The sequence below is a fragment of the Pogoniulus pusillus genome, chromosome 9, assembly GCF_015220805.1.
Source record: "Pogoniulus pusillus isolate bPogPus1 chromosome 9, bPogPus1.pri, whole genome shotgun sequence".
Lineage (NCBI taxonomy): Eukaryota > Metazoa > Chordata > Aves > Piciformes > Lybiidae > Pogoniulus > Pogoniulus pusillus.
The window spans coordinates 11,862,739-11,888,662 of record NC_087272.1 but is presented as its reverse complement, the minus strand read 5'-3'; the positions used below and the strand labels follow the sequence as shown (position 1 = coordinate 11,888,662).

The 25,924-nt window shown below is 44.5% G+C and overlaps 1 protein-coding gene across 24 annotated transcripts in view; it reads left to right on the top strand.

The window, feature by feature from the left end:
* The window catches only part of ADGRL3 (adhesion G protein-coupled receptor L3), a 667,301-nt gene that overhangs the window by 636,252 nt on the left and 5,125 nt on the right, over positions 1-25,924 (top strand). For 11 of the 24 annotated variants that reach the window (XM_064148522.1, XM_064148521.1, XM_064148523.1 and 8 more), the window contains 2 exons: positions 10,535-10,663; positions 16,673-17,913. The exons of 1 other annotated variant lie outside the window; for it this stretch is intronic. In XM_064148522.1, coding sequence (XP_064004592.1) covers positions 10,535-10,663; positions 16,673-17,478 — 935 coding nt within the window. In that variant the 3' untranslated portion in view covers positions 17,479-17,913. Of the gene's footprint in view, positions 1-8,482; positions 8,867-10,534; positions 10,664-11,124; positions 11,175-13,357; positions 14,470-14,604; positions 14,657-16,672; positions 17,914-25,924 lie in introns of those variants that run through there. 12 more of the 24 variants (XM_064148534.1, XM_064148533.1, XM_064148532.1 and 9 more) reach the window with 8 other exon arrangements.

The following is a 25,924-nucleotide window of genomic DNA, read 5'->3' as shown; positions in this document are numbered from 1 at the left end:
CCCTTTCTGTTCAGAGACAGAGCTGGTAGATGTGGCTTGGTGTTACAAGATGAAGATGCTTTGGTTTAGCTGTCTGCAGGGTTGATGGGTGGCAGTACCAGAAGGCACAACTGGAATACTGGGCTCAGTTTTGGGGCCAAAGAAAGATATAGAGGTGTTGGAGCATGTCCAGAGAAGGGCAACAAAGCTGCTGAATTGTCTGGAGAACAGGGCTTGTGAGGAGCAGCTGAGGGAACTGGGGTGTTTAGTCTAGGAGAAAAGGAGACTGAGAGGAGACCTCATTGGTCTTTACAACTCCCTGAAAGAAGGTTGGAATAGGTGGGATTTGGTCTGGAGCATTGCCTGATGAGGAGAGGCTGAGGGAGCTGGGGCTTTTTAGTCTGGCGAAGAGAAGACTGAGAGGGGATTTGATAAATGTCTATAAATATCTGAGGGCTGGGGGTCAGGAGGGGGGGACAGGCTCTGCTCAATTGGTCCCTGTGATAGGACAAGGCGCAGTGGATGTAAGCTGCAGCACAGGAGGTTCCACCTCAACACAAGGGGGAACTTCTTTACTGTAAAGGTCCTAGAGCACTGGAACAAGGTCCCCAGAGAGGTTGTGGAGTCTCCTTCTCTGGAGACTTTCAAGTCCTGTCTGGATGCACTCCTCTGTGACCTGAGCTAGATTGTGTGGTCCTGCTCTGGCAGGGGAGCTGGACTCAATGACTGCTTTGGGTCCCTCGTAACCCCTAACATCCTGTGATCTGGTGAAGAGGCAGGGAAAATAGTCAAATCAAGATTTCCTCCAGGAATCTCAAACCCTTTTCTCAGTGAACCTCACAGAGTGATTGCTGCTTGTTGTAGCCCTCCTGCTGCCCCTGAGCCTTTTCTGCCAGTGCCTAGATAACGTGGGAAGCAGGTGAAAATTTGGGCCATGGAAATGCTGCTGTTGTCATGTGTCAGTCTTTCTTGAGATGCTCATGCACAGCTTGATGGATTGATGTGACTGCCATGACAGATTTCTGCTGAATTCATGCTGCATAGAAAACAACCAGCAAGCAGCCAAGCTCTGGGAGAGGTGAAAGGCCCTCTACTCACCGTGGTAGGATATTCAAAGGGTGCCATCAGCTGATCTATCATAGTCTGGCTAAAGGCTTCTTACCTGCTCTGAGTAACACCTGTGGCTCTTCTTAGGGCTTAAAGATATTAGAAGATAGAAACCTTCTCTGCTTTCTTCTCGGTCCCAGTGTCTCCTGTGGATTCAGGTGATTTCTATGTCAGGTCTTTCAAGGAGATGCTTTAATGCTGTGGGACATTTCCATTTAAAATCAGCAGGTTGTGGCCCTGTGAACACACAAAAGGACACTGCAAATTTTAAACATGTTTAGAAGCTGTGTCAGATCACTTTTTTTCTCTTTTATTCTTGTTCTTGTGATTCTGGGCTAGGCAGATTGAGTGATGACCAAGCTACTTGTGGTGGCCTTCTTTGTTCATGAATGCATCTGTAGATGCCTAGAGGGAACTCAGTGAAATATACCAGAGTAGAAAAATAAGTTACATGATTTTCTTTATTTTTCTAAGCACTAAATGGTTGAAAAATACTTGCACTAAAGAAAAGTGCTTGTCACCTGCAGATTGCTCTTGGTGGTACCGTCACTCTGCTATGATGGTAAGAGGTGTGGAGAAAGAGGCATATCTGTTTAACTCTCAGCTCCTCCTGGAGATATTTTCATAGTCATAGAATCATAAAGTGGTTTAGGTTGTAAGGGACCTCCAAGATCATCTAGTTCCAGCCCCCCTGCCATAGGCAGGGACACCTTGCAGTGGACCAGGTTGCTCAAGATCCCATCCCATCTGACTTTTAACAATTCTACACCTGCCTCTGGAAAACCTGTTTCAGTGCCTCACCACCCACATAGTGGAGAATTCCCTCTTAATGTCTAAGTTAAATCCATCTTTTTCCAGTTTGAATCCATTTCCCCTCCTCCTGTCATCCATGCCTTTATCAGAAGTCCCTCCCCAGCTCTCCTGTAGCCCTCTTCAGGTACTGGAAGGTTGCTCTAAGGTCTCCCCACAGCTTTCTCTCCTTCAGGCTGAACAGCTCCGATTCTCTCAGCCTGTCTCAATAGGAGAGGTTCACCAGCCCCTCTGATTCACCTTCACAGCTTCATCTAACAGCTCTATGTCCTTTTTGTGTGGAGGGCTCCAGAGCTGTACCCAGCCTTGCAGGAAGGGTCTCAGCAGAGTGGAGTAAAGGGGCAGATTCTCCTCCCTCCTGCTGCCCATGCTGCTGGGGATGCATCCCAGGACACAGCTGCATTCCAGGCTGCAGGCACACATTGCTGGGTCATGTTCAATTTCTTACCACCCAGCACCTCCAAGTCCTTCTCCTCAGCACTGCCTTCTATCCATTCTCCACCCAGCCTGGGTTTGTGCTTCAAATCGCCCCACCCTGGGTGCAGAATCTTGTACTTGGATACAGTGTCAGCATCTTGGCCTGAAAAGAACCCGTTCTGATAAAGACATATGAACCAGACATTCCAGATAGATGACAGCAGAGGAGTATTTTCTGTTTGTAAAGGAAGCTCAGCATCCACTGGGATGAGCAGATTGCCTCTGCTGACTTATATTTTCCTCTTTTTTTGTGGTTTTTGTTTTGGTTTTTAATCAGCTGTACATTTTATGCCAGGAAAATCATGATTTTCTGCATCAAAGATCAAAAAACTCAGGGAATTTAACTCATGTGTCTGCCTGTGTGCAAAATGAATCCTGCTGTCTTCTGGTTTATTTTGCCTCTGTTTCTGCCTGGGCCTGAGTTTAGCTGAGATTTGTTGCAGTGATTGCAGTGAGTGACATGACATTCTTCCTTGGGGAGATATTACAGACTGGCTTTGATTTTAGGATTGACAGCCATATAATTGGAAGTTCAGTCATTAGGTGGATCAAATTTAAAGAGAAGAAAAAACTAAGGGCACAGCAATTTCTGAAATCAGAGCAGCCTTTGGGGAGTATTAGATCCAGCAGGATATTGCTGTAGAGCAATCTTATATGACGACTGTGAAGGAGGAAGGAAGAAAGCATAGCTGCTTAAATAGATTCTTGTAAGTATGGTCAAATCCCCACCACTGGCAGGGGTGTCTGCACGTCTTAGAAATGTAGAGTCATAGAATTGTTTGTGTTGAAAAAGACCTTTGAGATAATCCAGTCCAATCATGAACTATCTCAGCCAAGCCCAGCGCAAAAACATGTCTCTCAACACCACAGCTTTGCCTCTGAAACATCCTCAGAGATGGGAATTCAGTCACCTGAACTCTAGGACAGCCTATTCCAATCTTTGAGAACCCTTTCAGAAGAGAAATTTCTTCTAATGCCCCACCTAAACCTCCCCTACTGCAGCTGGATGCCACTTCTTGTCCTATCACTTATTACTTAGGGAGAAGAGATCAAACTCCACCTGGTCCCAGCCTCCTTTGAGGGAGCTGTAGACAGCCAGAAAGTCTCTCCTCAGCCTCCTTTTCTGCAGATCATGTGTAAGAGGTGAGGTGTAGTGAGAAGTAAGGATAAGCTGGCACAATCAGGGGTAGTACACGTTTCTACAGTCGAGGTACAATGAGATGTTTCTGCAGCTGAGAAGAAGCCAACAAGTAGGCAAATATGGCTAAAAGTGGTGGAGATTATCTGCGTGTTTCCCACCTGGCATGGAGGTTATAATCCAGCAGAGGTTTGTCATTAGAAATCATGGAATCATAAAACTGCTTTGGTTGGAAAAAGCCTCTGAGAGCAGAGTGCAAACACCAACCCAACACCACCATGGCCATGAAACCATGTCCCAGAGTGCTATGTCCACACATTTCATGAACACAAGCAGGGGTGGTGGCTCCACCACCTCCCTGGGCAGTCTGTTCCAGTGCCTGACCACTCTTGCAGGAAAACATTTTTTTCCTAATACTCAACCTAAACTTCTCCTGGCACAGTTTCAGGCCCTTTCCCCTCATTCTATCACCTGATACTACAGATAAGAGACCAACTCCCACCTCACTCCAACCTCATTTCAGGAAGTTGTAGAGAGCAGTGAGGTCTCCCATCAACTTGCTATTCTCCAGACTAAGCAACCCCAGTTCCCTCAGCCGCCTCTCATCAGACTTGTTCTCCAGACTCTTCCACAGCAGAAGAAGGAGGAAAAAACAGAAGAGGCAAGGAAATACTTCCCCTCCTCTCTCTCTCTCTCTCTCTGCACAAAAGCAGAGGATGTTTCATTTGGAGGAAGATGGCCCAGAGCTTAACAACCTCATTTACTGAAACTCCATTTCCCTGCAGTCAGTATTAATAGCTTCTCAATGAATAGATTAGATGCTGCAAGTGACAACAAACCTATTTGAGAGAAATTTAATAGGGAGGTTTATTGAAGTTTATTAACTGAATCCTGTTGGCTATTATAAGAACACAGCTCAATAAATCTAAACTTGCTAGAGCATTTGTTGGAGGGAACCAGAAGGAAAAAAATGCTGGAAATACCTGTTGTCCTCCAGCAAAATTGTGTGATTTGGCTTCTCATGATGGCATTCACTTTTGCAATAAATTGCAGGTGAACACATGGAAGACTACAATTCTTTAACTACTCGAAACCTCTGCCTGGAGCACAGAAAAGGGCACTGGTGACTGCTGGTAAGGCAAATCACACAGAAGATCAGAGCGCTGGCTCCTAGAAAGCTGCTTTGAATGTTTTTTTCCTGATGAGCAGCTCAGGGAACTGTGGAAGTTGTTGTCCCCCTGTGCTTGACACTGGTGGGGCTGCACCTCAAATATTGGCTTTGGTTTTGGAGCCCTCACTACCAGAGGCACATTGAGGTGCTGGAGAATGTCCAGAGAAGGGCAATAAAGCCGGTGAAGCATGTGGAGAACAGGTCTGGTGAGGAGCAGCTGAGGGAACTGGGGTTATTCAGTCTGCAGAAGAGGAGGTTGAGGGGAGACTTCATTGCTCTCTACAACTCCTCAAAAGGATGGGGAAGCCAGGTCAGGGGCCAGTGTCTTTTCCCTAGTATCAGGTGATAGAATAAGAAGAAATGGCCTGAAATGGTGTCAGTGGAGGCTTAGGTCGTATATTAGGGAAAATTTCTTTGCTGCAAGAGTGGTCAGAGACTGGAACAGGCTGCCCAGGGAGGCTGTGAAGTTGCCTTCCCTCCCTGGAGGTGTTCAAGAGATGTGTCTACGTGATGTTACACGGGTTAATGTCCATTGTGGTGTTGGGTTGATGGTTGGACTCCATGATTTTAAGAGGCCTTTTTGAACTCAGACATCTCTGTGATCCTATTCTAAGAAATCCCTTGTGTTGTGTGCCTAACTGATGCAGTTGGAAGCCTGGCACCATGTGCTTGTCATCAGGATTTCAATCCTTTGCTTTCAGTGAGTGGATAAATCGTGCTCATCTTTAACAAGGTGCAGTTTCCCCTAACATCAGACTCTTCCAAAGACCACTTATTGCTGCCCCACTGTTGTCTTGCATTCAGGACATCAATTTCTGTGTTAAAAAGGGAAGAAAAAAGGTACTGTTTGGTTGCATACTGTCCCTAAAATAATGCTTACTGTCATAGGCACACAAAGCAGCTAACTGCAGCTATCTGCATTCTCTGTGTGATCACACCGGTAGTGAAAGTGAGGGGATTTTCATTTTCTTTGTCCTACTTGGCCTCACCATCAGATATGCTCAATTTGCAAGTCAAAAGTGCAGCCCTCCACATCTCTGCCTGCACCCTGAACACGCCTTTTCAACTCCATAAGGAAGGCTGAATCTCCGTACTGGGATCACAGAGATTCCTGATACTGCTTTAGGCACAGGAACATCTGCTCCTTGTCCATCCAGCACTTGCCCTCTGTAAGGGCATCATTCCTTTCTTCTCTTAGGAGTTCTTTGTTTGAGTTTGAAGAGACCTTAAAGATTGTCTAGTATAAGAGTGGCCAGCATTTTGTGACAGTGTGCTGCTTTGATCTCCTGCTTGCTCTGTTGGCTTTTTGTTGTCTGTTTATTACCAAGGCCATTTTCATGCAAAGAAAGTCATCGTTTGGTAGTCTACTTGCTCCTTCTGCTCGTGCCTCATCTGCAGACCTCATCTGCTCTTTCCAATAGCCCAGCTGGTTGCTATAGCAATGATGAAGGCAAGGTGATACTTAAATATATGGCTGCTGTTACCCTTTCCCTTTTTCTCATCTGGGAAGGAGAAACCCAATAATGGGGATTTGTATGGTGCATTATTACTTCTAGAGCTTTAATAGGAGATTCTCTTGAGCTTGAGCTCCATCTTTCTCTTTCAGCATGCTTTGAGGATGGGAATGTTACAGCTCAAAAGCAATTAGGGAAAAACAAGAGGCCAAATTAATGAATACAAGGTACATATAGTTTTGTTTTTAAGATGCTAAAGTTTGCATTCAGTGGGACTCACAGGGGAGTATGAAGTTTGCCATGGCCAGCCCACTGTGAATGAGAACCTCCTGTTAGAATACTGAGAGGGCACAGCTGGGTTTCTTGAAGTATTGAAAGGTAGCTGAACCTGTTAGCTTTTAGGTTAGGTTAGGTTTGGATGTGGTTCAGCAGAATTATTCAAGGCTGCCACCAAAAGTGGGGCTTTGATCAGTAAATGAAAAACATGAGGAAAAATCTTTTCACTGTGAGGGTGACAGAACACTGGAACAGGCTGCCCAGGGCTTTCTCACTCTCTGGAGATATTCAGATCTGCCTGGATGCATTCCTGTGTGATCTGCTCTAGGTGATCCTGCTCTGGCAGAGGAGTTGGACTAGATGATCTTTTGAGGTCCCTTCCAGCCCCTAACCTTCTGTGATCTTAATACATTCCACAATCTAGCTAGAAGAAAGCAGCAGAAGGAATACTTTTGTTGAGTAGCTACATATAGGAATGGATGATTTGTTGCACCAAGCCCCCTTTTGAAACTCCTATGAGAGCAGAATTGCTTATTCTGTGTTTTTAACTTCTAGCCAACTTTACAGGGTTATGTATCTACAATGAAAGTTGTCATAAACTAGTTTGCAACAGCCTGAAAGAGCCAGGGCAAGCACCAGAGCCCACCACATCAGGAAGGCAGCCATAGATTGATGCTTTCTCCTCTTATGTAACCTGCTTTAGCAGAGTGTTTGGACTAGATGATCTCTGGAAGCCCACTCCAACCTCTGCTATTTGGTGTTTTACAGAATGGTGGGGCTTGAAAGGGACCTCTGGAGAGCACCAAGTCCAATGCTCCGGCCAAGGCAAGAAGGCCTAAAGAAGGCCACACATGAAAGCATCTAGGAGGGGTTTGAATGTCTTCATAGATGGAGACTTCACCACTTCTCTAGGCAGCTTGCTCCAGTGCTTTGTCACTCTTAAATTAAAAAAGTTCCTCCTCATATTTAGATGGAACTTCCTATGTTCAAGTTCCTGCCTGTTATCATTTCTTCTCTCACTGGGCATCACTGCAAAAAGCCTGGTCCCATCTTCCTGACCCCCACCCTGTAAGTATGAATCATCATTGATGAGATCCCCTCTCAGTCTTCTCTTTTCCAGACAAAAAAACCCAATTTTCTTAGTCTTTCCACATAAGAGAGATATTCCAGACCTCTCAGCATCTTTCTAGCCCTTCTCTGTACCCTTTCCAGCACATCCCTGTCCTTCTTGAACCCTGCCCTTGAACATTCTTGAACCTTCTTGAATTGTGTGTGAAGTCACCATCTGTGGAGGTGTTCAGGAAGTGTGTCAACATGGCACTTTGGGACATGATGTAGTGACCATGGTGGTGTTAGGCTGGTGGCTGAACTCGTAATGACCATGGTGGTGTTAGGCTGGTGGTTGAACTCAATGATCTCTTCCAACTGAAACAGTTCTATATTTCTGTGAGATGAACTTGACCTGCCCAGCCATGGCTGGATTAGCTTCTTCCCACCTGCTAGGGATTGCTGGACAGCACCAGGCTGGGGATATATTGAATGAGATGTTCTTTCTGGCAGTTGCCATTTAAAGATGCTCCAAGATAAGGCATTCAAAATGTTGATATGTTTGTCTTCCCCATATCAAATCCCATAGAGACCAAGTTGGAGATGGGGTTAAATCGCCAAAGAGAGTATGATATAACTTCTGAATTAATGGCTGACATTAACTCTAGACATTTCAGTTACCTGTAGAAGAGTGAGTCCCTTTCTCAATCTGTTTTTGGCGCAGCTTGATTTAAAGATGTGGTCTGGTTTAGGTGATCCTGCTCTGGCAGGGCAGTTGGACTTGAGGATATTCAGAGATCTCTTCCAATCCATAGTATTCTGTGATTCTGTGAAAGCAAAAAATAATTCTAACAGGCTTCACATTCACACTGGTATAAAACTAGTGCAAGAAGAAAAGTGGTACATCTCAGCACAGATGAAATTGGTGGAAAATATATTAGCAGAAAGCACGAACTGACTCATTTACCTGTTAGTTACGTTGAAGGCTGCTCAGTTAAGCGTTCCTATAATGTTTTCTTACAGGAGACAGCTTTGTTTCCTTAGTTCCAAACACAGCAGCTCATCTTGCTTTCCATCAGCCTAGCCAAAAACATCAGGTGAGAGAATACAAGTCTTTTTTTTTCCAGCTGCATGTGTTGAGGAGCCTCCCTGGCATGCAGCCCCCATACAGCGCCGCCTTCTACTTTGTCCTCCGCTCAAAAGACCAAGTGATCCATATGCCTGGAACTGGGAAGGACTGGGAAGGATGAGGGAGAGGCAGGAGAGTGTTCTGCTTTCTCCTCTGCCTGCTCGAACACGGAGAAGCTCTGTCCTGGAGATGAGGCCAGAGCAGTATACGACCAACAGCTCTGGAGGCTTCTGCCCAGCCTTAGATTTGGCCAATTTTTGCTTTGTAAATAAATAAATAGAAGGTGACATCTTTCAAAGAGATTACTACTAAGGGGGTTTTGTACCACCCAGAGGTCCTTAGTACTCAGCAACTCCATCAAAACAAAACCCAAACAAAACCCAACAACAACAAAAAGCCACAAACAAAAACAACAAACTCAAAACCAAACTTCCCTCCTCTAAAAGAAAAGGGGAAAAAAAAAAACCACCACCAAAAAAATAGATAATAAGTTATGGAGAAGAGATCGTCCCCAGTACCCCACATGCATCACCAAGAAGAGATTGTTCCCAGGACCCCACATGCCTCACAAAGATTGCCTCCATTACACCACAGGGCCACCTTCACCCCTAAGAGAGACAAGTGGCAAATGGGAATGGTTCCAGTTGTTGGTGAAGACTCCTCTGTCAGTGTTGCTGGTTTTGGAGAGTGGCTTTTCAGTCACTTCTTTGGGTTAGGACTGTCTGATATTGGTGGCCACCAGGTAACCCGAGTCCTCTGACATGCCTGTCCTGGCTAACTGTCTCACCAAAGTCTTACTTTCCTTATGGCAAGGATTTGTCTCAACAATTTAGACCTGGAGGTAAAAAACATGGTGTGAACTTGAGTAGTCCTCCCCTAAGTCTCTACCAGTGATGGTGGGAATGGCTCCAAAGGAAAGTTTTTGAATTGGTCTTGTCTTTGGAGCTCAGGGATTTGTAGCTAAGAGTTTATTGGGGTTGTGGTTCTATAGGCCAGCTAAAAGATGGGGGAAAGGCTTTGCTTCATGAGTCGGTGCTTGAAATAGGAATCAAGGTAGGTCTTGGCAGCCACCTGCCAAGTCATGATGATCCCAAAAAGCACAAACATAGAGGTTGTGACTCTAAAGGATGAATCAAAACCAAAGGACTACTGCTAGCTGAGATCTTGAAAATGACAACCAAGAGGTCTGGGAGTGGAGAAACAAAGTGTTTGTGGGGCACGCCAAGAGCCTTGAACCATGCATCTCGCTGCTGGTAGAAATGCCTGATGGAGCCAAGGTGCTCTCACTTTCAGTGGGGGGTTTGAGTCATTGTGGATGTATTCAATAATGGTACCAGAGCTGTAGCTGAAGAAAATTCACTCTCTTAGATATGAGAAACAGCCATTCTCAGAGAGCCTACAGAGAGGACACATTCTCCATCCTTTCTTTTTAACTTTGCTTTTTCAATTTCAGATGTGTCTTGAGTAAAAGAGCCAGTAAAAGCGAGATTCTAGCCCATAGCCAGAGCTGAATGTGCTGTTTGCTGTTAGTCATTATATTCTTTTTTTTAATTCATTTGACATTTTCCAGAGAGTTTCCACACACACACATTGTGTAGGCTGCTGTCTTCCTCCCTTTCTTTATAGCAAGCATGTGAGCATAGCCTCGCTTACACGCCGAGCGATGGGGGACTCACCATAAATGTAGCTTTACCTGCTTTCTGATACATTTTCTTTTGCCTTGGTTTGGATTTGTGCATCGTCAGTGACATCTGTTCTGCTTTAGTGGCACACAGTTTCCCGACTCTAATTAGCTGGCTGCTTGTAATCAAGGATTATTTCGACTGTTGTCATTTCTGAATGTTCTTTTATCCCGTTTCTTTTGGAAATACCACATTTGCCTGCCTGATTGACCTTTTTTTTGTTTGTTTGTTTGTTTTTCTGTCTTTTCTATTGGGCTGCTCCAGGAGCCATGGCTAACCATCTTATAACCAATGCTCTGCTTCGTCCTCATGGCACTAACAACCCTTATAATACATTGCTGGGGGAATCGGCGGTCTATAACAACCCTTCTGTCAGCATGTACAACGCACAAGGTGTGCTGGAGTTTCTCTCTAATTTTTCTAGTGAGAATTCCATTTCCTATGGCTTCTTTTGGCCCATTCCTTTCTTTTTTTTTAATTATTTTTTCCCCTTCTTTTTATTTTGTTCTCCCCACAAACAGCCTTTGGTTGGTTTTTGTTTGGTTTTTGTTGGGGTTTGTTTTTCTTTTGGAACTGGACACAAAAAAAAAGTTCCCCTCCTTTTTTCCTTTTCTTTTCATTTCTGCATCTTCCCATTCAAGGCTTTTTTTCCATGAGCAATCAAATTCACTTTGAGAGAACCCTGTCAGTTCTGCTCTAAGCATTCACAGTGGGTTTGATTTTGATGATTACTTTTTTTTGGTGGTTGTTTTCTTTCTTTATATTTCCTTTTTTTTAGTCCCCTTGCTTTTGTATTCTTTTGGTCTTGTGTGTGTGTTTTGTCCAATGTTTTCCATTCCTCTCTTTGTTGTCAGCACATTTCCTCGTTAAACCATTCATTTCAGACACAGGAACACCTTGGAAGGTAAGTGAAGCTAAAATGGCCTTTGCCACCCAAGCTGCTTCCATTTTGAAATGATGTGTAGAAATGTGATCAGGTGGCTTGTACAGGAAAGAAAGGAAAGGGGAGGGGGGGAAGAAAGGGGGAAAAGTAAAAACAAAACAAAGCAAAATTGCCCTTGATCTCTATGAAAAACACTAGCTGAAGTGAGTAGTGTAGGTCAGCTTCAAAGAGCTTACAACTTAGATGTTGTAAGAAATGTTTTGCCATTTGCATTACCATATTTTAGATGTGCTAGGAGAAAGGAAAAAATAAGGAGATGGAATAGGAAAGAATGTAGGAGAGCTAGAACCAATTCCATGTCCTCCTGTCAGCCATGAAAAATAACCAGTCAGATAGAATCAGTTGTACCTAGAGGGGGTTTCTGCTGTAGAAATCAGGCTCTGGTCACCTACCTGTTTGGCTCTGGTCTAGCTGTGGGGAGGGATCATGATTGACAGCTATGTCCTGATGCTTACGTGAGAGAGAGGTGGATGCATTTAAGCAGGACCAAGGAGGAGCTCTGAAAACTCCCAGCTGTTGGTGGCTCTGTCTTGCTCTGTCACTTCCATGGGAGATTTGGAATGGGTTTGTTTTGATTTTTTAGCTTGCTTGCAAGGTGGTGGAATCATTAGAATAATGCTGTACCTAAGCACAAGTTAATAGCATCAGCTTATGTTGGGGAGGCTTATGTAAAACACTAGGAAAAGGTATACCAAACGGATTCTCAAAGACTGGAACAGGCTGCCCAGGCAATTGGTTGAATCCCCACCCCTGGATGTATTTAAGAGATGTCTAAATATGCTGCTTAACGATATGGTGTGGGAGTAGCCCCAGTAGAATTAGCTAATGGTTGGACTTGATGGTCTTTTCCAACCATGGTGATTCTGTGAACACTCTTGTCAGCTCTCCACTCCAGTTGAAGGTGACCCTTTCCAGGAAAGGGTCTCTATGGAAGAGAAAAGAATGATGATTACAATGCAAGCAGGAAACTCTGTCTTTGTACTACTTGGCAGTGTAGTGTTTACGACAGAAAGAGATACTGACCAGCACCACTAGGTGCTTTTCATTCAAAGCACAAGGAAAGGACATGTTTGACCTTTTTGCTGTTCATTAATTTCCTAAACTATGCTAACTTGATGCAATAAATTTGCTCCCATTAATGCTATTTTGAAAAAAAAAAAGGGCTACCCTTAATCATGAAATGCTCTGAATGTTAAGAACTTCAGCATATTGCAAATGAGCTTGGACATTCTGCATAGGTTTCTTGCCTGATAACACTGAGATTTGAGCTACTTCTAAATCAAATGCAGCAGGTAATGCTGGGTCAACATTTGACCTAAGAGAGGTCCTGGTTGATGTTCAGGCCTGGGTATCTCGACTAGACTCAAATTATTTGGGTAAAAATGTGACAAAAAGGTTTAATGTGGATTTTAATCATCTGGTGGTGTTCTGTTTTTTTAAGGTTAGGTTCTGATATGGTCTTACCTGAGCTAACAGCATTGTATTCCACCTGACTCAACACCCCTCCCCCCACTCCCCCAGTGTTAATTGATTTGAAAATGCTATTCAGTGCCACACAGCAAGAAGGATAACAGAAAAACCTACTCCAGCTTCATTCCTGGGAGATGGAGACCTGGAGTGGGACCAGTAAAGAACCTATTAAAGCCCCTGGAGCTTTGCCATTGACTTCAGGGGGACCAAAACCCAATCCATTCTTGTCAGGAGTCTGTAAGTTAACTAATGACCACAGAACTGGAATAACAGCTTTTGTTTTTCAATCTGGTTACCATCCCAGGACAGTTAAGAGCTGACTATTAGGAGATCCTGCAGCAGAAACAAAGGTTAGCAAAACGAGTCAGATTTCATGGCCTCAGTGATCCTTTGGGATTTGAGGACCCTGCCCCAGCAGACAACACTCAACCACTGGCAGTGCATTGTAAAAGTAGACACTGTAACCATCTCTGGGTGTGCCTTGGCTGATATTGGCGTGTGGTGAGGATATGGCTTGCTAACATCATCCAACTAACTCATTCTACATCACTAAAGCTATGATTATTTTTTTTTACACCTTCATCTACCTATTCTGGTACTGGACATTGACAGACAGGATGCTATGAGAAACCTGGGATTTGATCTGGTCCACCTCTTCCTTTTCCCTTTCCCAGTTCCAAGTTTTAAAATCCCCGCTCTGCTCAAGTGGAAGCTGCCTTATCTGTGGTGGAGACTCACCAGGGGCCAGGAACCCTAAAAAAAAACAGTCCTTGGAAAGAGGCAGGAAATGAGACCGTGAAAGAGCAAAAGCCAATTTCCTGGTGGTGAAAGAGATTTCTTGATGAGTCACAGAGCGTAGAGGAAGGAGAGATGGTCGGTGAGAGGTCTGCCACCCTGCAGCACGTGCCGAGTGCTCACCGCTGTTGGCAGATGACAGACAGACACTGATTTGGTCTCTCAGAACCAGGAGTTTCCTGAAGTGGCCCTAACTGCTTTCGTCAGAGCTCACTTTAAGAGAAAGTGGCAATCCCATTAACAAGCTCTGGTTAAGCCACAGCGTGCCACAGGCCATTGCAAAGCGGGAAGCTGAGAGTTTATCACTGGCTCTTCATCTTCATCTCTGGCTCTTCTTTTAACCCTTCCTCCTCAACAGCTTCATTTAGCGATGCCATTATCTGAACTATCGTTCCTCTTCCCTGGTTCCTTGGTTTGTTTCTTTTGGTTGGTTTTTGGGTTTTTTTTTTTGCAAAGCCCACCTATTTTGCCATGTGTTTGGTTAAAAAAACCCAACAGAGCAGGCTGAGCGGAGTTGATAGAAGGCCAGCAGCCCTGTGATGAGCAAAGTCATACTCTTACAAAGCACTCTGTTGCAAAGGATGGACGGCAAAACATTTTTAGCAAGGAAATGGATTTTGGTTTCGGCTGCCAGGGGTGATTGTAACAAAGAGTGAGCAAAGACCTTCATTCTAAGACTTTGGAAGTGACATTGACAGTGCCTGTCTTTTCAAGCATGACCAGCTTTAAACTTCACTTAAATTTCCAGGCGTTCTTCCTTGGTTTGTGTTGCACACTGACTGTTTGATCATGGCGTTGGGAAAACAAAACAAAACAAAGCAAAACCAAAACAACAAAACCAAAGCCATTTTAAATGTGATCCTTTTTTTTTCCTCCTAATAAAAATGTAGCCTCTTGAATATATTGCGCGTAAAAGCATTTTTTTCCTGTCTAAAATGTCAATAAGTTTTTTTTTCCTTTTTTAAAACCTGAAATAAACCATGTAACAAATTCCTGTATTCTGGGCAGTGGAAATTATTTCTCTTTTTCTGCATATCATCAACTTGCTTTTGACTCATGTTTCTCCTACTGTCGCTGTAAGCTTACTTGTTGTTTTTTCTTTCCTTTTCTTCATGCTGTCGTTTAGAGCCCTACAGAGAGACAAGTATGGGAGTAAAGCTAAACATTGCATATCAAATGTAATTTTTTTTTAGTTCACTTTTCTTGCATCACACATAGATGACGTAGTTAATAAAGGAAATTCATCTCACAGTTTCAAAGTCCAAATGATCTGACTCTACATATGTATATAAACGTGTGTGTGTGTGTTTATATATATATATGTATATGTATCTGTACATATATATAGAGAGATGAGGCCAGATGATGCTTTCTTTGTTTATTTCTTGCTTTTGTGGTGTTGTTTAACCCAGCCTATTTTCTCATGTGACTGTGTGTGTGGGTTTTTTTGTTTGCTTTTTTGCTTAAACTTCACATTTTCTTTGCAAGCTCATGGCGCGTTTCATTGCAGACCCTGCTCTGTTCTCACCTGCGATGCCTCCATTTTCTCTCCCCCACCCTCACCCCCAGATCTATGCATTGGTAGCAGAAACAGGGTGCTCAGCGCCTCAATGCATATGTTACTCGGCACCACCATCAAACAGATGCTGTTGTACCTATTACCCATCACATACGGTCCTCTCCCCAAAGTGCTCACTTTCCATTTCTCTCCAAGCACCGTGACTCAGATGGAGATCTTCCACCATGAAAATCAGCGGCTTTGCTCTGTGTCTGTGATGGCTAGTTGATCTTTTCGGCATTGCTCCTTTATTTCTTGGGAAACCTGAGATACAGCAGCACCCTCTAAGCTTAAGAAACCTCAAAGCTGACCTAAACATTCAGGACGTTTAACTCAAAAGCAAAAAGAAAGCCCTCAGTAGAGCTTTCCATCCCTTAAACATACAGCAACTAGTCCATCACAGATAGAGACTGAATCCTGTATTTTCAAAAGGTACACTTGCCATGGTACCAAGCATGGTATGATCAACTCTTCATCTGAAATTGTCAGCTAACGGCTCCTTTAATCCACAGTGGCTTGCTGGAAGTTACTTGCCATTTTTTGGTCAGGCTCGAAGCCCTTAGCTGAGAAGTTGATATGTTATTTCATGCATCCTTATGCCTGCATTCCTCCTGAGGCCACTAGTCCCCAAAAATAAACCATGGTGGCTTAACTACCAGGCCTGATTTTCTTCTCCCTTGCTGCTCCTGTTGTGCTGCTCTCAAGGCCCTTTCCCCACCATCTCCCATAGTGTCTTGAGAAAGAGCTGAGTTCCAGCCTCATATTTACATCATTAAGACACTAACAGAAATGCTATAGGCAGTTACCTGGGGCGGGGGGCACCTCAAGACTTCATTACTCTTCTGAGGTTCCCCTGAGCCCACCACACTGTGATGTGGATGGTACTGGCTGTACCTTCTTCCAAATTCCTTGCTTTAGTTTTGCAAGTGAAGTGGGAGCTTCACAAGACCCCACAGCAGCTGCCTCCAACAATACTGTGTTAGAAAATCCCCGCCTGGCCAGTGTGAAGTAAGGAATTTCAGCTGGGCCCTCTGTTCCATAAGAGGCAGGGCAATTAGCCTTCTCCCAAAAAAAGCCTGGGCCAGGAAGCACTTTGGGCCTCCAAACTGCTAATGCCCAAATCCCACCATTCTAGCCTGATGCCTTTTCCCTGGCAGCCTGCCCAGCTAAAGAAGAGAGCAAATTCCTGGTTTGGTTTGGATTTTTCTCTAGGCAGGACACACTCCCAAACAATGTTTGGGTAATGATTAACGTGCACTGCAGATACTTCTCCCTCAGTTCCAGAGTGCCTGGAGCTGCGGCATTTGGGACCAGCCCAGAGTCACCTATTCCTCAGCCCCCTTGGGGATAGAGAGAGCAAAGTGCAAAAGCTGTAGGATGCACTGGCCAGAAAGGTCCTTCCTTCCCACCGGCTACTGCCACTTCAAGTCGCGTATTTGATGGTGCTTTCCATTTTTGTATTGGGAAGACCTTAACCTAGTTAGCTGCAGCCTGCACCCTATTGTTTTAGCCGCGACGCTCTCCTCACTGCTGAGCCCCAGCATCCACGGCAGCCTAGGAAGGGTGTTTGAGTGTGCACATCCCACGTGAGTGTCCTGTTTGTACAAGTCACCCTCTCTTGTGTAATGTTTTTCAGAGGGGCTTCTGAACAATGCCAGGGATACAAGTGTCACGGATACTCTACCACTGAATGGTAATCACGGCAACAGCTACAGCATCGCCAGCGGCGAGTACCTCAGCAACTGCGTGCAAATCCTTGACCGCGGCTACAACCACACCGAGAATGCCCTCGAGAAGAAGATCCTGAAGGAACTCACCTCCAACTACATCCCTTCCTACCTGAACAACCACGAGCGCTCCAGCGAGCAGAGCCGCAACCTGATGAACAAACTCGTCAACAGCGTGGGCGGCGGGAGCGAGGACGACGCCATCGTGCTGGACGATGCCACCTCCTTCACCCACGAGGAAAGCCTGGGCCTGGAGCTCATACACGAGGAGTCAGATGCCCCACTGCTGCCTCCCAGGGTATACTCAGCGGACAACCACCAGCCCCACCTCTACAGCCGGCGGCGCATCCCACAAGACAACAGCGAGAGCTTTTTCCCCTTGCTGACCAACGAGCACACAGACGACCTCCAGTCGCCCAACAGGGATTCTCTCTACACCAGTATGCCCGCACTGGCCGGCATGCCCATGACAGAAAGCGTCACCGCCAGCACCCAGACCGATCCCCCGCCGGCCAAAAGCAGCGGTGGCGATGCCGACGACGTTTACTACAAAAGCATGCCCAACCTTGGCTCCAGGAACCACATCCATCAGCTACACACTTACTACCAGCTAGGCCGAGGCAGCAGCGACGGGTTTATAGTCCCGCCAAACAAAGAGGGAACCCCCCCGGACGGCAGTGCAAAAGGACCTGCTCACTTGGTCACTAGTCTATAGAAGATTCAGCAAAAACAGAACATAGGCAAAGAGACAAGAAAAAGCCCCTCCATAACGCTCGGTTTACTGTTCTGAGTTAATCCAAACAGTGGTAATATTGTGTGTACGCCTAAATCTTCATGCTGTTCAAAAAGGAAACTCTTGGGACTTTTTTTACTGGAATTTTTAGGCTGGCCCGGAGAGGACAGTAACTGCTGCCCCCCCACCCCCTACCTACCCCTTCTCCTCCCCTCATCCTCCTGCCCTCAAGACAGACTTCATTATGTTAATGAAAGAGATAGATAATGGCACACTTTGTGGCCTTTTCAAGTTATGCCGTGTTTCTTTAAACAAGTCCTTGATGCTGTGTCGCTCTTAATACCGAGGACCTGATTTAAGAGGGAAAAACAAACAAACAAAAATAGATTCAAAAAATAAATATTAAAAAAAAAAACCCCAAACGAACAGAAAAAACAAACAAACAAAAAACAAAACTAACAAAGAAAATAAATAAAAGGCCAAAAATGTGCATTTGAAACTAGTACCAATAATGCATCTAGGTGGGAGTGCTGCACAAAATACATCAACAACAACAACAACAACAAAACCCAACTAATAAATAAAGCAAAAACAAGCTAGCAAAAAACTCTTTCTTACCAATCCAGGTCACGTCATGGGTTTTGGTCACTCACAACTTGGTTTCCACTGCAGTGCCCTTTTGCTGTGGGAGCAAGCAAAGAGAAAAAGATAAAAGAACCAAACCAAAACAAAAAGTGTAATGAGGTGGAAGGGAATCTTAGAACCGTGTGCTTAAAGGCATCTTTTACGTTTCGCTGTATTAACGGCCGATCAAAACTAATGGCAGAAAACACAAAGGAGAAGTGAAGAACAGTTTCTATGTAATGTACAGATACTAGCATTGCACATATAGTCTGCTTTCTGTTCCTCCAGAACTTTGCGTCCCTGTTAATGTAGTGGGGAAAAAAAAAAACAACAAAAGGCAAAAAAAAGGGAAAAAAAAGAAAACTAAAAAAAAAAAAAAAGAGATAAAAAAAAGAACTTTTTTTCTGTTGTGCTGGTCTTGTAAGTTTGTCTACCAGTAGGAAGCAAGGGTTGTTTTCTTTCATAACTCCTCTTTTTTTTTTCTTTTGGATATTTTATTTTACCTCTTCCACTGCCCCACCCTGAATTTCTTCCATTCCCTCCCCATTTCAGTACAAAAAAAAACAAATCTCACTGGGCCAAAAATAAAAAAGGCCAAAAAAAATGTAAAAAGGCAAAAAAAAAAAAAAAGCCCAACCCCCAAACATGACTTTTTAAGGCCCATTTTCAGTAACACCATCATTGTTCCTTTGCAGTTTTATTTCCTCGCCGTGCGACTTTTCTTCAGCCAGCATCTTGCTGGCAGAGCTTTCGGCAGACTAGAACAGGGCAAACTTCCCCATTGGCAGTGCACAACCGATGGTGGTGATAGTGCTGTAGAGCATCTGTGGCCACTGGGATGCATCCAGGAGCTGAAAACGTGGTGGGGGGGGGGGCGTTTTATGGTTGCTAAGCAGGGCTTCTACAGAAGACGGTCATTTCCCTGGAGGAGCAAAGGGCCTTCATGGCTCCATCTGGTCCCCAGTTTAAGCACTTGTACTGCAGTGGGTAAGAAGCAAACCGATTGCTGCGTAGTGAGCTAAAAGAAAGTACTTTGCAGTGGTTTTAAAAACAGAACAAAAATGAACCCACAACAGAACTCAACTACCAACAAATCTTCTGTTCATAATTTTTTTTCCTAACAGGAAAGTTATTTATTTGACAGGATTTTTAAGTAACATAGGCTTTCTGGAGGTAAATTAGCAGCACAGAGTATGAATTCTCCTTCTTTTTTTCCTTTTATTTTTTTTTTCTTGTTTTTCTTTCTTTTTTTTTTTTTCTCTTTTCTTCTTTTTTTTTTTTAATTTATGATCCATTTTGTACGGTCTCAACAGTTGAATGACCTCATTACTAATATTTGTTGTAAAAGTGAAGCTTGTTTGCCAACCAATAAACAACTGATCACAATTTAGAAGATACTGTATGTATGTATTGTACAATTTATCTCTCCTTTTATGATTTTTTCTCTTTTTTTTTTTGGTCACTGTTCTTCCCTCCACTACTTTCTTCAGTATGAGTCTCCACTCCTTTAAGGCATGGGTGAGCAATGCCAAAGAAAGGAGGCCTAAGCTGAGGAATTTAAGCACAAAGTTTCCACAGCTACAACTGATTAAAATATTGGGCTAGGGAGTCAGGACAGCACCAGTCACCAGTTGCTGCAGGTGATTCTAGGTCGGTTTTGTGCCTGCTGTATAACCCAGCTGACAACACAGGGATGATTTGAGTATTTTCATGTGTCACACCTTTTAATCTTTGTAATGTTGGGTTGGTTTTGGGTTTTAATGATTTTTTTTCTTAATTTTGTTTCTTCTGAGATTAAAACTACTGGTAGCATGTCAAAGAGTAAAACAAGTCCCCGTTAGGCCTCCTCTAGTGTTGTTTGCTGAGTCTTTATTTTCTTGCTCCTGGCGTACACAAAGTGCCATCGCTGTCCTCAGCCACATTGCCTTCCCTGTTCCACCAATGCCAACACCCCACTGGTGCTTTAATGCTTTTCTCCAGCCTCCCCCTTCAAAGCCCTTGGAAGCAACTAGGATTCACAATTTAGAAAGTCAAACAAGAGAATAGGGAGATTGACAATGAAAATAACCACCTCTGGACACAGTACTGGTTTTTGGCTTATATGACTTCCTGCAAAGCCTCCTCATTCCTTGAACTTTGGAGTCTGGTGCTGCCTCCATCCCACTCTCATCAAGCTGGGTAAAAGCAAAAGCTTTGGAGCAGGCAGGTGATTCCCATGCTAGGCAAGATATTCCCAGGGCTGGAGGAGAAATGCAGCAGAGGACCTGCTCTGCTCCATCCCAGAGTTGTGTTCACATGGGACAATACTGCTTGGCAGGCATAGAAGAAACAGGGCCTAGCGCTGTTTGGTGGTATTCATGGCCTACAGGAGCCTGGTTTGAATTGCCAGAGTCCTTCCTGCAGCCAGGCACTCAGGACAAAGCACCTTGGGGAGGAAGCATCATTTCTGACCAGCTTCTCTCTGGGTCAGTGAGTGAGTGTTTTCCATCAGAAGCTGGGAATCACTTGGCTTCATAGCGAAATAGCCTCTGGACAGATGGATCATGCTCTTGCTTTTGATGTTGCCTCCTTGTTTCATTTTATCTCCTACGCCGGCAGCAGAGAAATTGGGCAGTGCCTGACAGACCCATGCACGCTAGCAAAGCAAGTGTTCCAGACCCATGTAGCCATACCAGTCCATGAAGCAGCTAATGAAGACAGCTGAGACTCGAAATACTTGATGTACTTCTTATTCTGGAGGAACTAAAAACCTCTGTCACTGTATCAGACTCCAACAAAACAGTCTTCCATGGGTATAACAGGATTAAGTTGACACAGAGGATGAGATAGACCATAGCAAGGATGGTCCTGATAAAACAGGAGGCAAATGATCCACACAGCATTGGCCAGCATGCCCGAAGCTGTGCAAAAACAAACCAGTGGTGGATTTGTTATGGGATGATAGCCTCCTACTGAAAAATCTTTTCCTCCAAATGGTTGTTCTTTCCCAACTTTTTGGTGTATTTGAGATTTAATAACAGCCAGACTCTTCTCCCCCTCTTCTCCATTCCCTCTCTCTGACAGCCTACCACACCTATTAGCACTTTGATGGCCAAAATCACACTGTTTATTTTCAAGCTGATAATTTCTGTCCCCGGGCTGTTCCAGCACCATAGGATTCACTGTTGGTGCTTCTTACAGCTTTGTAAACAACTTAATCACAAAACAGAGAGGACATAGATGTTACCAATTACCTTAAGACACAAATGTCCTAAGATTGTAATTTAGTTGGGGTGTGTGTGGATTATTTTGGTCATTTTTCCCCCCTTGAAAACAGTCTTTTGTTGTATCAGATGGTTGATTAGGGGCATGGTAAAGGTGTCTCCTTGTTGATAAGTTGCTTGGGCATGGTGAAGATTTCTCCTTGTTGCTAAGTTTCTTGGGCATTCTGAAGGTTTCTGCTTGTTGATCAGTGGCTCAGTAGCCACATTTCTTAGGAAGCATAGTGATGGCTCCTGTGCAGACTACAGCATGCAAAGCTCAAGTTAGTGTGAAGTCCTCAGCACACACAATGCCTCTGGGATAGAGAGCTGCACAACTTCTAAGGCATTTCTTAATGCTGAGCCAAGGCAGAGATGAGAGAAACCAGCTTGAGGAAGAGATGATGATATTAAATCTATACTTGTGCCTAGGGCTCTTTGCAGACTGGGTTGAAGGGGATAATCGGCCCTGTAATGGAAGGGTCTGATTGTGTAAAGCTTTGTTTAACAACAACAGGAAAAAAAATTCTCAAACCAAACCAAACCCAGATTTGCCTTATAGGGAGAAGATTAAAGCTTCATCATTCAACTGCAATAAGCATCCTGTTTTCCATGAAAAACAAACAGCAGGGGTTAAACAAGCAGTGCCTGCTCCAATGAAAGCATCACCCTGACACAGACCTCCTTTTCTGAAACATGGGACCACCTCTGGGAGGTGTAAGTTGCCATGCATGGTTGGAGTGAGGACTGTCAGTGCTGATCACCTGCTGGAGGAGTTCTTTAGGAAAGCTGCCTGTGCAGGAGGGAAGAGGAGGACGGACAGGCATGAGGCTCTGTGCCTTGTTTTGTCCTGGAAATCATCTTGAGATGCTTTGCAAGTTGTGAATCCTTTCTTTTTCTCTTAATCCTCTAATGTGCACAGGACAAAGGGATTTCCTATCTAATCGCATTGCAAACTACCTTTGTAAGAAGGGAAGTCCCCTACAAGAAAAACATTGAGGTGCATGTCCAGGAAAGGTGAAGGGTCTGGAGAAAAGGCCTAGTGAGGAGCACCTGAGGAACTGGAGTTCTGGAGAAGAGGACTCCCTGTGAGGACGTTTTAGTGAGGTGGATGTTGGTCTTTTCTCCCTAGTAGGAAGAATGAGAGGAAACAGCCTGAAATTGCACCAGGAGAGCTTTAGGTCTGGCATGAAGAAAATTCTTCACTGAGGTGGTTGAATCCCCATCTCTGGAGGTGCTTCAGAGAGGCAAAGATATGGTGCAGAGAGACATAGTTTAGCACCAGCCTTGACAGACTTAGAGAATGGTTGGACTCAATGATCTTAAAGGCTTTTTCCAACTGAAATGATCCTGTGAGTCTCAAATGAGCTGGTACACCAGTTTTACTGCACAGTTGCTGTTTTCTACTGCTTAAAGACACTTTGGCTCCAACAGGCAATGCCTGCCCATTTTCTGCAAGAACTGTAAGAGGCAGGAAAGATCTCCTTGTAACATGTGAAGGAGAGACACGAGGGGAAGGACCTGCCAAGAAAGACTGTGTAGGCTGGAATGTTGCTGGGTTGAGAGGGTATTCATCACAGCTTGGAGGCACTGTGTAGGCAACACCACTTACCATGATACTGCTCCTTTCCACCTGTTGACTGCATTTAGTTCCCTGAAATCTGTGGCTGTTTACCAATCCTTTTCCTTCCACTCTGCCCCAATGAGATGATTCAAGAGGGCCAAGGGAAATGGTGCTGGCAGTGGGAGGCACTGAGCTCCAGGGTGCTTCTGTGTTTCTCTGTGTTGTACCCCTATTGTCTGCATCTCCCCTACCTTTTTGGTGTCCAGGTGACTGTTCTTTCACACACCCCACACTTACTCTCGATCTTACAAGTTTATAAAGAGTATAATACCCCAATGACTTGCCTAGACAACAGGGATGGAAAGATAACTCATCTTGTTAAAAAGCTATCTCAGGAAAGCCTAAGAGCTTGGTCATCTGTCACACCCTGCTCTTCTCCTTACGTTAGAAGGAAAGAAACTTTATTTTTAGGTACCTGCTGCATTCAGCTAGACTCTATGCAAATTTTATTTAATGAATATTTTAAGGTTTAAGTAGTCTCATGACCATTATAGAGATGTCATGTCATTGCAGGCTCTCCAGTAATAGCATGGAGGACATCCTGAAAACAGATCAAATGGGTGATCAGTGCTCCCAGAGAAGGCAGCAGTGGTTGCTGTCTTCAGCAGGAACATTAGTAGCAAGGCTTGGCAGAAACACCAGAAAGACAGCACCCCACAAACACACTCAAGAGTCAATTTGATTCAGTTCAAGCAGGTGGTATAGGGCAAATTTTGCTCTTCCAAGAGCTTTTGCCATCCCTAGAGATGCATGGGTTGTACAGCAGATCATATATCAACCTGGTTTCAGGAGGGATGGTCTTTATAGTGCCGAAATATCGAGACTGACTGGTTTGGAAATCTTCCTTTCTCACATCAGAAGAGGTTTTTTTACAGGTGCTTATTGTTTATTGTGTTTGATATGCCAGCCAGATGGTGATAGTCTTCTCCAGAAAAATGCCAATAAGAAAACAAAGTCAGCCTAACTAGTCAATGTCTTATTTGTTTCTTTATCCTCCATATATTGTCTTGGGTTTAGTATTTCTTACCCTTAAATACCTTTAAATGCTGAAGACATGTCAAAACCCAAGCTAAAACCTCCCTAAATTAAAAAGAAAAGAAAGAAGAAGAGAAAAAATAAGACAATCACATAGAGCAGTTATTACACACTGGCAGCAAGTGTTTGATGTTTTTGAAGTGTCTGCTTAGAACCTCAGCTAAAAACTTAGAAGGCATAAGCTACACCTTGAATGCTGGGTTCAGTTTTGGGCCCCCCACTACACAAAAGACATTGAGGTGCTGGAGATGTCCAGAGAAGGGCAGCAAAGCTTGTGAAGGGGCTGGAGAACAGGTCTGGTGAGTAGCTGAGGGAGTTGGGGTTCTTTAGTCTGGAGAAGAGGAAGCTGAGGGGATATTTCATTGCTTCCACAGCTGCCTGAAAGCAGGCTGGAATGCAGTGGGTGCTGGCCTCTCCTTTCTAGTATCAGGTGATAGAATGCAAGGAAATGGTCTGAAATTGTGCCAGGGGAGGTTTAGATTGGAAATTAGGAAAAAAATTCTTTCCTGCAAGAGTGGTCAGGTATTGGAACAGGCTGCTCAGGGAGGAGGTGGAGTCACCATCCCTGGTGGTGTTCAAGAAAAGAGTGAATATGGCAATTTGGGACATGGCTTAATGGCTGTTGCAATGTTGGGTTGATGGTTGGACTTGATGATCTTAGAAATCTTTTGCCGCCTTAACAATCCTGTGATTCTGTGGCTACTCTACAGCCTCCTCAGCTGGTGTGCATGGGAATGCTTGTACCTATGACCCAGTATCTCTGACCACCACTTACAATCAACTCTATCCTCTCTTAGAACTTTGGAAGGGTTATTTCTAGCAGGATGCTCGATGGGTAAATTATCACTATAATAAAACTGTTTTGAGCCTCTCTTCTCCCACTTTCCTCTGAGCCACCTCAGGCAGAGTTTAATCTGGGTCCCTGTGGCAGGAAATCTCAGTTCAGGCTTGAGCTTTGCAGCCTTTGTGTCGCTCCAGCAACAAAGGCTTCAACTTTCAGCAGGCACGAGTCTGTACTAATATCCATGGATAAATGTTGGGGAATGGCCAATGCATTGGGTGGAGGATTTCTGGTTATGCCACTCGAGAAGCATCAGCGCCCAGCCCTGGGCGTCTCTTACCATGTTGTTGTACAAAAGCTCCAAAGGCATGTGAGAAAATAAACTTTGGGGGAGGGAAAAGAAAGGAAAAGACACTAATTTCTGGCAAGGCTGAAGCCTTTGTCTGCAATGTGCCAAAAGCAGGTTCCAGAAACTGTCAGGGTATTGAGGGAGCTAGGGTTGTTTAGGCTGGAGAACAAGGAGCCTGAGGGGAGACCTTCTGACTCTCTGCAACTCCCTGAAAGGAGCTTGGAGCCAGGTGGGTGTTGGTCTCTTATCCCCAGTAACAAGTGATAGGATAAGAGGAAATGGCCTCAGGTTGTACCAGGGGAGGTTTAGATTGGCCCTCCAAGCTAGCAGTGGTGGAAACAAAAGGACAAAATGCATCCCACTGCCAGGGGAAGGGAGGGGAGACAGTTAGGCAATAAGGAATGGATGAAAATCCCTTTCAGAAGAAAAAAAAAGCCAATGCTGGGAAACAACCCAAAAGTTGCCAGCTCTATCCACTACACTTTCACTACAGTATTTTACATGCTGAACTGCAGAACAATATGGATTTGGTGGCCCTTGGGTGGGTAGGAGAGGAGGTGAAAGAGTTCAGCTGAGGTTTGGGTTGGATATTTGGAAAATTTTCTTTCCTGCAAGAGCGGTCAGGTATTGGAACATGCTGCCCAGGAAGGTGGTGAAGTCACCATCTCTGGAGGCATTTAAAACCTGTATAGACATGGCTTTTTGGGACATGATTCAAGGGCTGTAGTGGTGGTGTGTTGATGGTTGGACACAATGATCTTAGAGGTCTCTTCCTA